The sequence below is a fragment of the Columba livia genome, chromosome 11 (genome assembly GCF_036013475.1).
Source record: "Columba livia isolate bColLiv1 breed racing homer chromosome 11, bColLiv1.pat.W.v2, whole genome shotgun sequence".
Classification (NCBI taxonomy): Eukaryota; Metazoa; Chordata; class Aves; order Columbiformes; family Columbidae; genus Columba; species Columba livia.
Genome location: NC_088612.1, coordinates 14098833 through 14112878, shown reverse-complemented (window position 1 = coordinate 14112878; position 14046 = coordinate 14098833). Strand labels below are relative to the sequence as shown.

At 37.9% G+C, this 14046-nt stretch overlaps 1 protein-coding gene across 17 annotated transcripts in view; it reads right to left on the bottom strand.

Moving 5' to 3' along the window:
* TCF12 (transcription factor 12) overlaps positions 1-14046 on the bottom strand; it is a 159947-nt gene that overhangs the window by 60855 nt on the left and 85046 nt on the right. For 15 of the 17 annotated variants that reach the window (XM_065076967.1, XM_065076968.1, XM_065076970.1 and 12 more), the window contains one exon: positions 10107-10171. In XM_065076967.1, coding sequence (XP_064933039.1) covers positions 10107-10171 — 65 coding nt within the window. Of the gene's footprint in view, positions 1-10106; positions 10172-11205; positions 11506-14046 lie in introns of those variants that run through there. The other 2 variants (XM_065076977.1, XM_021299305.2) reach the window with 2 other exon arrangements.

Below are 14046 nucleotides of genomic sequence, written 5' to 3'. Positions count from 1 at the left end.
GTAAAAGGGGGCTCAACATATTAGAGTACTTATAGACAAAAGGAATAAACACATCTAGAAAATCCAAAGGGCCATCTCATTCAAACAGACAGGTATGGCTGAGAGAACTGAGCTGATCATTTCCCCTTCCTCCAGTAACACCATCAATTTGTAATTGAGAAGCACCCAGCTTTGAGGCAGTAAGATTAGCTGGAGACAAATAGTAATTGGCCCAAGAAATTGTATCTGTGCTCCATGGTATAACATGCTTTTTGATTCCTTATGCAGCTATGTGTAAGATATCACATATATATATTGATTCACAGGATATTCATTACCTTAAATACAATCAAACACAACCAAAAATCACAAGGAAGCAAGAAAATTTGCCAACCCTATAGAGTGTGAGAAAAAGAAGGGCGAAGACAAGTAACAGTTTGTCTGCTTAAGACATTCAAAATGCTCCCCTTTTATAAATAGCATCCCTCCCCCAACTCTAACTAATTCCTAACACCTGCTACCCACTCCATTCGGGGGATGTCTTCCCTGATTAACTTCAGGTGGTCACCTCCAGCTCTGGAAAAAGAAATCTAGCCTGTGCACAGTACATTTTTACTTTCTAAAACAGTTCTGCAGGCTCCTTATCTGCTGAGAGACAGGAGATATTTCCCCAATAGCACAATAAGTAATTCACTTCTAATCAATCACAATCAAGAGAAAGTTAATATTGCTTGATTTTACTTGAGAAGTAAAATGGAGCAAAATAAACTCAAGTTTGGACGTTCCATCTGCCCTTAAACTATATATCCCTGTCCCCATCTCGTCCTTTTAAGACGGTATCAGCTGGCAGAATCCAGAGTCGCTGCTCCCGTTAACATTGTGTCAGCCTTTCCTTCAGAAGCCGCGTTTCTTAAAGATTGATAGCTCAGCTGTAAAAATCTGCTTTAGGGAGACACCTGATATCAAAGCTGTCAGAGGAGAGGAGATTAAAAAGAGAAAATTTACAAAAATAAAATCAGTTTGTCAGCTTTAAAGTTATACTGGTATTAAAAACCCCACACGTACAAGTCTTACATTTTTCTTATACTTCCATAACTCAGTATTACTGGGATTTAAATAGACAATATGTTCTCCACTGTTTCTAAAACTATGTGAGGATGGAAGAAAAGCAACTAGTGCCACTACTTGTAGTCTTTCTAAGGCTCCACAGATAAGAAAGGTCCAGAATATCATGTATTTTTCTGTCTCATTGAAAAGATCCATCTAAAGCATCTTCAAACATACTGCCAGAAACCCGCAGGAAGAGCTTTGTTAGTGCTCTTTAATAGATGTGTTTAAAAAGGGGAAAAGACCTTGTGGGTCTATAGCTAATGCAATTTGACCTCTTTCATTAGCAAAGTAAATTCTAATTATTTTTTTTAAAACCACAAAATGGTAGCTCCTCTCTAGCACCTATGCATTTTTATAATTAGCATGTTTAAATTATGCATAATTTTCCTTATTGTACAAAATTACATTGAAGTGTATATTCTTGAAGGGCTCTGAGATGCACTAGATGGTTTAGCCTGACGTCCTCCAGAGTTATCCACACTCTAGCATCCCTTTTGCCACAGTATTACTACTTCTACTGTCTGCCACTTGGGCGTGACCTAAATATGCCTATTTCCAACTATTCCTGAGACAAGCTATCTACATTTTTCTATTAATTTAAACCCTTTCATTAGTTTCCTATTTTGTTTTAAATCTTTTCAATGACACCACAATATCATAGGAACAGATGGCACATCCTCAACACAGAATAACTATCTAATTATTTCTCTCAAGGATGCCAAGTAGGGATAGAAGTCTTAGAGACAAGCAATAAAGAAGTTTCAAGATATGAACAGAATTCCTGCAGGAAGAAATTAAAACTGCAGAGATCTGAATGTGTGTGAGTGAGCTTCAACATGCAAACTGCAGACACATATCAGGCTGCCCAAGAAGAAACTATGAAGTTGTCACTGGCCCTACAAAGAAACACCCAATATATTTGTTCTACACAGCTACTCATTACTTAATTCATCTTCCAGCAAGACATCCTGTATCAAAAATAGCGTGGTCACCAGGACAAGGGAAGCAATCATTTCCCTGTACTCTGCATTGGTGAGGCCACACCTGGAGTATTGTGTTCAGTTCTGGGCCCCTCAGGTCAGGAAAGAGATTGAAGTGCTGGAACGGGTCCAGACAAGAGCAACACGACTGGTGAAGGGACTTGAACACAAGCCCTATGGGGAGAGGCTGAGGGAGCTGGGCTTGTTTAATCTGGAGAAGAGGAGGCTTAGAGGTGAGCTCATCACTTTCTATAACTACCTGAAGGGAAGTTATAGCCGGGTGGGGATTGGTCTCTTCTCCCAGGCAGTCACCAATAGGACAAGGGGGCATGGGCTTAAACTCTGCCAGCAGAAATTTAGGCTGGATATTAGAAAGAAATTCTTTCCAGAGAGAGTGGTCAGGCATTGGAAAGGCTGCCCACAGAGATGGTGGACTCACCATCCCTGGAGGTTTTTAAACTGAGATTGGACATGGCACTTAGTCAATGGACTGGAGTTGGACCAAGGGCTGGACTTGATGATCTCTGAGGTCTTTTCCAACCCAGTCGATTCTGTGATTGTGTGACATCCAGAGCTCACTATTCTGTGACACATAATGCCACAGTAAAGCGTGTTAGTGGTGCTCTAGTACAGCGGCCCTTGCACTGAAGGAATGACTTGTTAAAAACGTGGCCAAGCACCCACAGAGCAACCGCAGAGTCGTGCTGCTGTTTGGGGCTACACCTGCAGGTCGAGAAAGATTTGTTTGGAAGCTTCCATACACATTCAAAGAACAGCCATGCTTTAAAATGCAATGTGCTACAAATACCTTTTTCTTCCTTGACTCACACATTTAGTGACATCTCAGCTGTCAGATACCACTAAAACACTGCTCTATTCCACTACCGGCAATCACTCATTTCTTTCAGTCCTGCCACGTCCAAGTGTTTTGTTCTTACAAAACATATTTCAAATTACATTTTTCATACTGTTCTTTGCTTTTCTATTTTTGCCAGTAAACCTCATTTCTGCTTCCCACACACATTTTTACACACTCTTACCCCCTAACACTTGCATTTTTGTCTGTATTCTTATTCTTCCAGCTGTTTAATGTTACCCGATGCTTTACTAAAAAAATCAAATCAGCTAATCCTCTCCATTTTACTATTTACACATCTTACAATTATATGGTTTATGAACAAATTAAAAACGCTTTTAGGTTGGTGCTATTCAGTTCTATCAATTTTTCTCTGTGCAGCAAGCTGGTATCTATGTCCTACTATCAATACTTGTTTTCACTCTTCCACACCACCTTACCAGTAATGTAAACAGCTTGCCATTTTTGCCTGTGCACAATATGAGCACAAGCTTCTATGTTCTCCCTACACAACTCAAATTTCTGGAGTTCTACCCTTATTACAGTTCCTCAAGCTGTGAGATGAGCTGTTCGAGAGCACGTGCTCTGAGACACTTACTCTCCCCAGCATCACAGGACAGTTCTTCACATTTGCGTTCAGCTCATACCTTAAAGTCTTTTTAAGTTTGAAACAGGCAAATTACTGACTATGCAAAGGCAAAGTAACATACACTTGCAAACATTTCTTTTGCCAAAGTGATCATCAGTTAAATTGCCCAAGAAATTGCTCATAAAGGCATTTTGTGTTCTTACAGTGTTAGTTGACCTACTTTTTTTTTTTTTGCACAAAAACGAAACAAACTTTTCAGTTTATAAATGATATAACAGCTAATAAATATAGTTTTCACGCTTGTAAATTTGTTCTTTAATACATTACTGATTTTGCAGACAACAAGATGCAGCTTAGCTGGGTAAAGTTGTTTTCAAGTCAATAAACAAAGAAAGGTCACAAATTTTTGCTAAAAAGCCAACAGTATGAATTGCAGTTGCTCAATACCTATCCGGTGTTAAGTTCTGTAATATTTTTCAGCACAAGTGAGGCATACACAGATCTGGCTTTCTCTGACTTGCACCCAGCTGAGGGGAACGTTTCTATGTTGAATCGTTGCAAAGGTGGAAGGTGGATGAGTTTGTCCCAACTTTAACAGTCAGTGAGAAGTCAGCTATTTTTTTTATCCAAGGCACTACACAACTAACAGTATGCATTCCAAGTAGTTTAAGAAACACCAAACGTGCTCTGAAAATGCACAAAGGTCACTACATCTGTCTTAATATCCCAGTGAAGCTTTTTTTTTCCTGATAAAGAAGAAATTGGTAAATCCTGAAAAGTTGTCTGAAATTACGTCTTAATATGTTTACTTGAAGTATATTCCCATAAGGAGCACTAAGTGTGGTGCTAATGTGCATAAAATGTTACTGTCATACTGCAAAATTCAGGGTAATTTAATAATGCCTGATGTGCCTTACATCATGTTGCAATGATGCAATAATATGCTGCTAAATGAGTCACCTCACATTAGCTTCAGAGCAACAGCAGAGCTGATGGCTATTGAAGGGAAAATGCTGTAGCAATATTACTGGAAACATTGATGAACCAGCTTTCTATTGGATTTTTTCTCTTAATCCAAAAAAATAAAGATTCTGAAGCAGCCTTATTTATTGCCAATAGGCACAAAACTTACATCATAATAGTACCAGAAATTAGTTTAAAATTCATCTGCCACTACTAAATAATATATATATTAAACATAGCATATACATTCTTCATATTCTCTCTATGCAGCACTATTTCATACTGCCTGAAATATATAGTAGCATATGTATATATATCTCATGTACTGTACAGAGTAGTAGGTATTTTATGCAGTGTTATATATATAATTTTACATAGACTAAGATAAATGTATTTAGTAAATATAATTTATAGCTCCTCACAGTATTCCTGTATTCTACAGATTTATCAAACTTTTAAAAAATGACTCTCATAACATTTAAAGTGTCTCATCATCTTATAGAACATACAAATTAGTTAGAAAAAATAAATTAAGATATGTGTCTTTATAGGAAGGAGGTTACACCCTAAACAAAAACTGGTGAATGTATTTTTAGTTCTTGCCTAATCTCCACTACATTTAGCGCTTGATTTTATCTCCTTTCTTGCACATAAGATAGTATGTGGACTTGAAATTATTATGAAGGCAGGGTAAATGTGTTATCTTCACATGTCAAAAAATCCATGATGTCTATTTTCTGTGCGTGATTATTTAGAATTAAACCAGAATATAAAGGGGACAGTCAGAAATCGTTTACTATCTTCAGCCCAGCGATGCCAGCGGGCAGAGCCGGCCTCGGCCAGGCACATGAGAACAGGCTGGGCTCCCCGAGCGGCCCCCGCACTGCTGCCAATTACCGGGGCGCTTCCCGGCTCATGGGGATACAGTCAGCTTCTGTGAAGACCCACAGAAACAATTAGAAGAATTAGTCTAACGGCTACACATTCATTGCACATTTATCTCAATTTCACTTTGAAAATAGTGCCGATTCCTGGCTTTCTTAGAGCTCAGACCTGTCAAAGCAATGTGCAGTGGCAGCTGGGTACCTTTTTGATGATATTGGAAAAGGGAGCCATTCATTCAATATCTGATGTCTAATCTCATTTCTTTTACATAAGCTACAGTTTTCAGTATTAAATTACACAACTGTAAAGAAAACCCTTGTATTACAAGAATCTCTCTGAAAACTTAATCTCTATCTGATTTAACATTTGTGAAGAGATGTCCTTCCCAAATCTGCAATGACACAGCCAACAGGAAGGGTGGACTCCCCCTCAAAAAAATCACAATCAATCCCTACTACTCCCATTCAAAGACACAAATAGAGATGTTTTGTCAAGCCCCATAGCATTGCATTTCATTCTGATAGCAAAATGTAGTTTTTACATTTCTTCAAAAATCTGTCAATTCCTTGTCCAGGTAAAAGTTTTGACGTTTATCTAAACCAGCTCTGCATAAGCCTTGATTTGTCATCTTACCCATCCATTTAGAGTCTATATACTCTGTGTAAAGATTGGAGAGAAAAAAAGGCAGTAAGAGTTGGAAGGGTGCAGAACATAGTGAAGACCCATCAGAAGAAGAGTATGCAGTAAAGTACAAAAAGCCAAAAAAAAGGAAGAGGATTCAGAATTTGATTGTGAAGAGCTAGACAAGCACAGGTTTTAATGTAGCACACAAACATACACCATTAACCTTGTTAACACTAAACCACATAAAAAACCACAGCATAAGACAAATGCAACTACCTTACTCAACGCTTATTTGAATGAATGCGCCCAGTGCAAGACTTATACTCTAGGATGCTCCTTCTTTTTGGCTTGCTTGAAACACCTGATGGAACTAAACCCTGAAAGTATGCACTTCTGGTTTAGTAAAATATTAATCAATTAGCCATATTTACATTATTGTGACTAAATGTTATACCTGAATCCAATTTTTTTTACCTAAGTTCCTTTGATTTTTTAAGCTACACTGAGAAATCAATCACACAAACTCCTACAGCCTGTAGGTAGCTGACAGTCCACACAAAACACTGATTAGATAATTTTCAGTGATGGGTAAGAAGTGATAGTAAGAGTCTTAAGCATTTCAGTTTACAGCAATCTTGAACATTTTCATTCCACCCCTCTGTAAACTTAATAGGAGGGAAAAATTAAAATTCATCACACACCAACACCACGTTAGTAATACCATTTACACTAATGACATATGGAAAGAACTTTAGTAAGAGAAGAACAGATTAGAGAGTATTTGGAGAAGTATTTTCAGTTCATTTGTATCCAAGAAAATACTGCAGAGACTGTCTCTTGCCATTTCTGCCATTTCGGAAACCTTAGTCTTTGAAAACTCATGATTTGGAGGGAGTGCAGAGATTGGGGTTGGTTGGTTTGCCTGTTTTTCCAGGGAGGAACAAAAGCAGTGGCTTGTAATTCCTCAACTATTTAAATTTCATTTTTTGGAAGAATATTGGAAGAAATAGACTGCAAATGCCAGATTGCAATGAAGAAGTGATATGGATTCAGCTGAAATAAACTACATAAAAACAACCTCATTTCCCTCTCAGCATAAGAGGTGTTTTAACAAGGCTTAACTACTTTCCTATTTCAGACGAACTGAGGAACCAAGGACAACTAATAGTACTGCTGAATACTGTGTAAAAAACAGTAGCTAGGAGTTCATGATCAACGCTGGGTGAATGTATTAACTGAGACTTTACAGGCATCTGTTTTGGACATCATTCAACCTCTTAATTAGTGACTGGAATGAAAAATGAAGGCCACATTTACTGAACTCGCAAAGCAGATAACCCAGAAGCATCTACAAATGCAGTACAAGCCTGGAATTCAAAATTGTACTGACAAATTTAGAGAAGGTAGAAGCAACGTGTTGAGAAGTAAATACATTTTGGCATATGGAACCTGTAAAGTGAAAAATATAGGCTGAGGAATGACAAACTGGCCAGCATCATCACAAGAAGGTATAGGGAAATTTGAGACCATCACCAATCAAACAAGTATCACAGATTGCATATTGGTTATGAAAAAGGCACATGACACATGGCAAAAAATTACAAGTATTGTCAGAAAGATCCAGGAAATTTCTTTTTGCCATAATGGTAAGGCCTTTTAAAGTGCATTTCAGTAATAGAAAAGAAAATCCAGTGTGGTCATGCAGTCTCCTCCATCTCTAGAGGTTTGTAAGAACTGACTATACGAGCATCCGTCAGGAACAATGCAGCTGGTACTTCATTTGGATTGTCAAAATGACATCTCAAGATTTCTTTCAACCTTCTTTTCTATGATTGCTTTCAAACATTGTAGCTACAATGAGAGCTGTATTTCAGGCACTGCCATCGATTTATGAAAAATATAAAACAAAACCAAACCAAACCCCAAAAGATCCAGAAATCCCACCAGGTTCCAAGTTAGCAAATGGTTTCAAACACTCTCAGATTTAACTGATAAGACCAAACTGAAGTGCAAACTGTAACTTATCACATAAATTTGAATAAAATGAGGATTTAACTGAAAGTTAACTCTATGATAATTTTCTATTATCCTGAATATAAAACCAGAAAAATATATACCTACAAAAACATTTTCCCATATACTAACAACATTTAAGAAAGAAGAAACTATGGGAGAAGAAATAGTAGGAAGCATATCAAAGGAATAAACAGAATCAGAAGTGATGTTAAACAGAAACAAATATGTATAGGAGTCTGGCTTTAAAACAGCTACATGTAAAAAATTAATATTAAATGGTACTATATAAAAACAATTAGGAGACATAAAAGCATCTTCCTCAGTGAGAAGCCAAACAACAGAAATTACATTCATTACTGCAAAGCTAAACAGAATTTTATGCAAAGCTAACATAAACCCATTTTCCAATATAGAACATTAACGTAATGAAAGTAACATAGAAATTAATTTGCTCCCAAACTAATATCAAGTTTAAGTTATCATATTAAAATACGGTACATACAGAGTTATTTGAACAATACTAATAACATTAATACAATATTTTACTGTCTAGACTGGCAATAATGTGAAGTCCCTAACTTGAACTTAAAAAGCTATACTGCTTTTTTGTGAGAATGTTACTGAAAGCTCAGCAGTAGTTACAAGTAAGTCTTTGTTTACACAATCACAGAATGTCAGGGATTGGAAGGGACCTGGAAAGCTCACCCAGTGCAATCCCCCCCGGAGCAGGAACACCCAGATGAGGTTACACAGGAAGGTGTCCAGGAGGGTTTGAATGTCTCCAGAGCAGGAGACTCCACAACCCCCTGGGCAGCCTGGGCCAGTGTCTATCACCCTCACTGAGAAGAAGTTGCTTCTCAAATTTAAGTGGAACCTTTTGTGTTCCAGTTTGAACCCATTACCCCTTGTCCTACCATTGGTTGTCACAGAGAAGAGCCTGGCTCCATCCTCCTGACACTCACCCTTTATATACTTGTAAACATTAATGATGTCACTCCTCAGTCTCCTCCAAGCTAAAGAGACCCAGCTCCCTCACATTTGTGTTGCAGAGAAGCAGTAAAGGCTGTAAGAATAAGCCTTTCTTAATAGGGAAGCAATGTTAAGTCTGCATTGCCACATGGTGCTGCCCATTTACACTTTCCAAACTACTAGTTGAAAGACTCAAAACCAAACTCATATGCTAAGTTTTATCCCCCAGAAAAAGGATATTCCTGAACAGATCAGTTCAAAGCAAATAGTCTACTTACAGTAAAATTAAAGGAAAAAAAATCCTCTTTGAGAAAACAACCATAACAAATTAATTTCTTAGAATTAAAAACATATTATTTAAATCTTTGTCAACAAAAACAGAGTGTAATCAAATGCTGATTATACTTCTTAAACATTCAAACTTCCTGTACATTCAAAACAGACTTTTAAACAGTGATCAAGAGTATCCTTAATGTGGCTCATTAGAAATAATATGGAAGAAATCTTCACTCTACAATGAAGATTTAGAGACAAAAGAAGAAAGTTTTCTTAATTAGAAAAAACAATCAAAACCACAAAATAACACAGTATTACACTGGATAACCCAATTTTTACAAACTGAAAGCCTAGTAACACCGTTTTTCTTAAAAAATGCATATGATCTCCACTAGGAGACAAATTGTATGTGAAAAATCAGTATGACAGACTAATCACGATATGCAGTCAGCACTGGTCTGCAGTTCTGTTTAAAAGACTTGGAGAGAGGAACAAATAACTACAAAGGGTAGGAAAACTCATTTCACAATTATTTGTAGGAAAGTTGTGATACTCACAACTGAAGCACATTGCCCAGTGCGCTCAGACTAGTAGCAATCTCCCTTTTACTACAACATAGGACTTTCTGCTCCTGAGCTACAGAACCAGTTCCATGTGCACACGGCAAACGTGCCTCCTCTAAGTGGATGTATGTACATGAACACAAGGCGATTTGACCACACACAACCCAGAAAATTTGTTCTTCAAATTGTAGAACACATTCTTGTTTATGACGTTTGGTAGCCTGACATATTCAAGTAACTTAAACTAAATTTTAGTTCAGATTATTACATTTGCTTTCAATCATCACTACACTTACTTGACAGCCTGGTAACCCCGTATCTCTGCCATACAAGGGAAACGGACCTCTATCGGAGGCTTTTCCTATAAAAGAAAGACATTTGAAATTAGGTTCTTTTAAAATCTGCAAGACATCTGCATCAGTTGTCCTTATACATGCAATTCAGAAAATCTGTCAGCATCACAGTAAATGTACAAAAATTAAGTTGCATTAGTAGAAGTAGGTTTCTATACATCTATGTTTAACACACTAAAACAGCACTACTGCAACAGATGACATACTCGCCTAATTCCATTTCTTATGTAACTGATCAGTTAAAATAAAAAAAAAAACTACTGCAATTTTTATTGTTATAAAATATCACTTAAATAAAAAGGGCAAGGGTCCATTTTCACTTCCATTATCAATGAGCAATAGGGACACTTTTAGACATTTCTCCAACCTACATGAAAGTAACACATAGCTGGCGTCATCTCGGGTGATGAATACACTAAGCAGTAAAATAAATCCAACAAAACCACATGAGAAGTGAACAAAAACTTCAGAAGAAAAACAGAACAAGGAAACCTACACCAAACTTAAACCATGGCTGAACCATTCAGAGCTTGACACTCACCCCTTAAATCCTTAAAAATCCCTTCATTTCATGTACATTCCAATTGGGTACAAAACTCAAGCAACACAACTGGTCAAGAGAGCAAAACAGACTCTTCTGCCCCACAAGCAGTATTTGTCTGTAGGTAGCACACAGGATGGCTGCCCTCTGATATTGCTCGTGTCTCAACGTATTTGTCAATTCCAGAAAAACTACTCTGTGCTGTGTTTGTTGGTTATGCCACCAAACTGGCAGGTTTGTACGTTAAAACTCAGGGTGAAAGTTCTCCAGTAGGGCTCAGAAGTTTATCAATAAACATGTAAAAAACGATCTTGAATAGAAGTCTCTGCTGAACAATGGCAAGAAACAGACAGTCATCAAGTATGTGCATAACAGAAAACACCAAGTACATACAACTGCCCTAATTATGACAGAGACTAAGAAATGCCTCATAACACCAATCCAAAGGTAAGCACTAACAAACCATGATACCTATCTATTTGAAAAGGAATGTCATCTTACCCCACCAGGCATTCCCTTTCCTAAGCAATTCGTATGGCATCCAGTCCTCACAGGAAGAAAAAGCAGCCTTTCTGACACATTCCCATTTCAGTGCTAAATAGCTCCATGCTACTGCAATTGCACTTCTAGAAAGGGACTTCCTTTGCTTTTGCTGATTTTTTTATCTCTTTACCAAAAATCCCTAAACGTCATTCTGTAAGAGGAAAAACTAAAGTCTGCTTATTGTTCATTTTAAAAAGTACATGTTGTATAAGCAGAGAGGAAGAGGAAGTCTGACTCTCTTGGAACAACATCCCTGCCAGATTATAATCTTGATAACTGCAAGTAGCCTGGTCAACAATAGTTTGCTTGAAAAATGGCAGCTCTGCTGTAACAAAGGGAGGAAAAAAGTTAACATTTTTCTGCTGAAGCAATTTGCCTCTCACAACTATCAGGCACGAAGCAAATAAAATACCTAGCATGCAAAATTATATGAAGTAGGATGAATCATGCTGTTCATATTAAACCAGACTCAGCATTTTCCTTCCAGAAAATGAGAATCTTATACTACATGATAAACAACTTTGACTGAAGTATGCAGTATTTCAGGCAAGCTTTAAAACAAATATTTGTACAAGAGTCAATTACAGGGGCTAGAAAAATTATGATGTAAATTATGGTTTGTGTAGCAAGCAAGAAATCGTCAGATAAGAATGCATAAAATCATGTCATTTAAATGTTATAATTTTAAAAGTTTGGCAGGTTCATACTAAAAGAAAAAAGCTGACTAGAGCAGCCCAATCTAAAGTATTAATCAATTTGGTTCTCAGAAATGATTGAGAAAAGTCAAGGCTGCCTGAGACTGTGCTGCCTAAATATTTATCAAGAATTAGAGCTGCAGGAAATGAACATTTAAGCTGTGTTCAAATGGCTAAGCTTTTCAACCAAGGGTTGGGAAAGTGACCTAGGATCAAGTTCAGGATGGTGTCTTTCATAGAGTCTCTAAACACATCTCCAGGGCAAGCACCGAGATATGCCTCTCAAACCTGCCATAGTGTCCCGCTGTTAAAGGTACCCACTTTTAAACAACAACAATCAACAGGCGCACACTCAGAAACACACGCTGAGCCCACACTCAAGTCCCATTCCCGGTTCTCTCGTGTACTGCGGAACCGCAGCCTGTTGTCGCTGTGCTGCAGCACATCCTCCACCTGCACACAGCGCGGGGCTGGGAGCGAGCAGGTGAGCTGGCCCAGACAAGAGGCAGCTCTCCAGCAGCAGCCCCTGAAGCTTCACTGATACTACAGCAAGAAAGGTTTGCCCGCATCATGCTCTCTGGCAGTTTCGCAGCACGGTTTCACTAGCAACACAAGGGAAAAGTGAAAGAGTATTGATGACAAATCACCTGTTGTCATTTCATCACACTTCAGCTGCTCCAGTCTAGGCACTACGTTCACTATTGAAAGCCTTAAGCAAGCTGTCACAGGTACTGTTTATGTATCCATAGAAAGAGAAAACACTTAGCAACTACTCCACTTAGTGACTCAAGTACTTGAAAGGTGGGTAATATCAAGTTTGAGAAGATGACACTTCCACACTGGTTTAACTGGTAGGTCTCATACATAATGTCTTATCAACGTGTGGGCAGTCTCTGGCATCTACTGAAGTTCAAACACACAGCCAGATATATCAAAGCAGAATCCCTTTGCTTCTTTTAGTTTATCAAATACTTTTCTTAGTTATTCAGACTCTCTACAGATTGACAGAAGAGCATAAAAATGTGGAGGCTACTGTAAAAACCAGAGCAGACCACCGGTGTTTATGAGCACGCAAACTTTAAAAATACAGTGACACTGAAAGCCAAAGCAGACCCTAACATGTCTTGCAGGTTTACTCCACCATATTTGCTGTTGAGCATGTTATACCTGCCATCTGATCATATCCTCTCTACCCTCTCTCAAAAGGGTCTTGTTTCAGTGCTCACTACACAGATGGCAATAGTATCTTTTTTATTATAGCCGGCAATTCAGAAATATTGATGCTCAGCACTAAGGAGACATGAGGAAACTCACTACAGCACCTGACATGAGCTGGAAGAAGAAGAAGAAGGGTATGCAACAGCACTATTAAAAGACAAAACCCTTACTGAACGTTTAAATTTGCATGGCCTTGTGTAAACGTGGCTGTACGTTAGTGTGTAGACATACCAGCTGGGAGGGTAAAGTAATGCCCAACTGAAGCTTATGTCATCCTCAGATCCTATATTTTTCCACAAAATACTCATGAGAATTAAAGCAACTTTGGCCAGTTTTCTCAATGCCAACATCTCCCAGAGCTGCGCACTAGGGCTTCCTATACAAGGCTATTGTGAATCATCAGCTCCTTGAGCACCTTTTATCACAGGCCTCCTAACTCAAATGTTTCAGAAGTTATATGCAGTCATTTTAGAAGCAAAATCTATGCCTTGCTTACAAAGAAAGTAGCATCATGGTAAACTGCTCTTCAGGTTACATATCCATGGCTCTATATCCCACAGTTTTGTCATCTAACCAGATTCAAACTAAAGCGATGGAAATTTAAAAAAATAGAGGTGTTTATATACAGAAACCTTCAATCTGCACAGATCAACTCACAAGGCATTCAAATCTTTTAATAACTTGGAATGAGTTTGTATTTTATTTTCTTTTAGTAAGTTTCATGTGTTTTCATCAACAAAAACTTCAACGACCTAATCGCTACGTAACAGGTTTAAATCCCAAGGACTATGGAGTTAAAAGAAACTAAACCAACAAAATCTCACTCAGCATTTTGAACCACAAGTATTTCCTAACTTCATGAACTTAAAACCTTGACACATTCTGT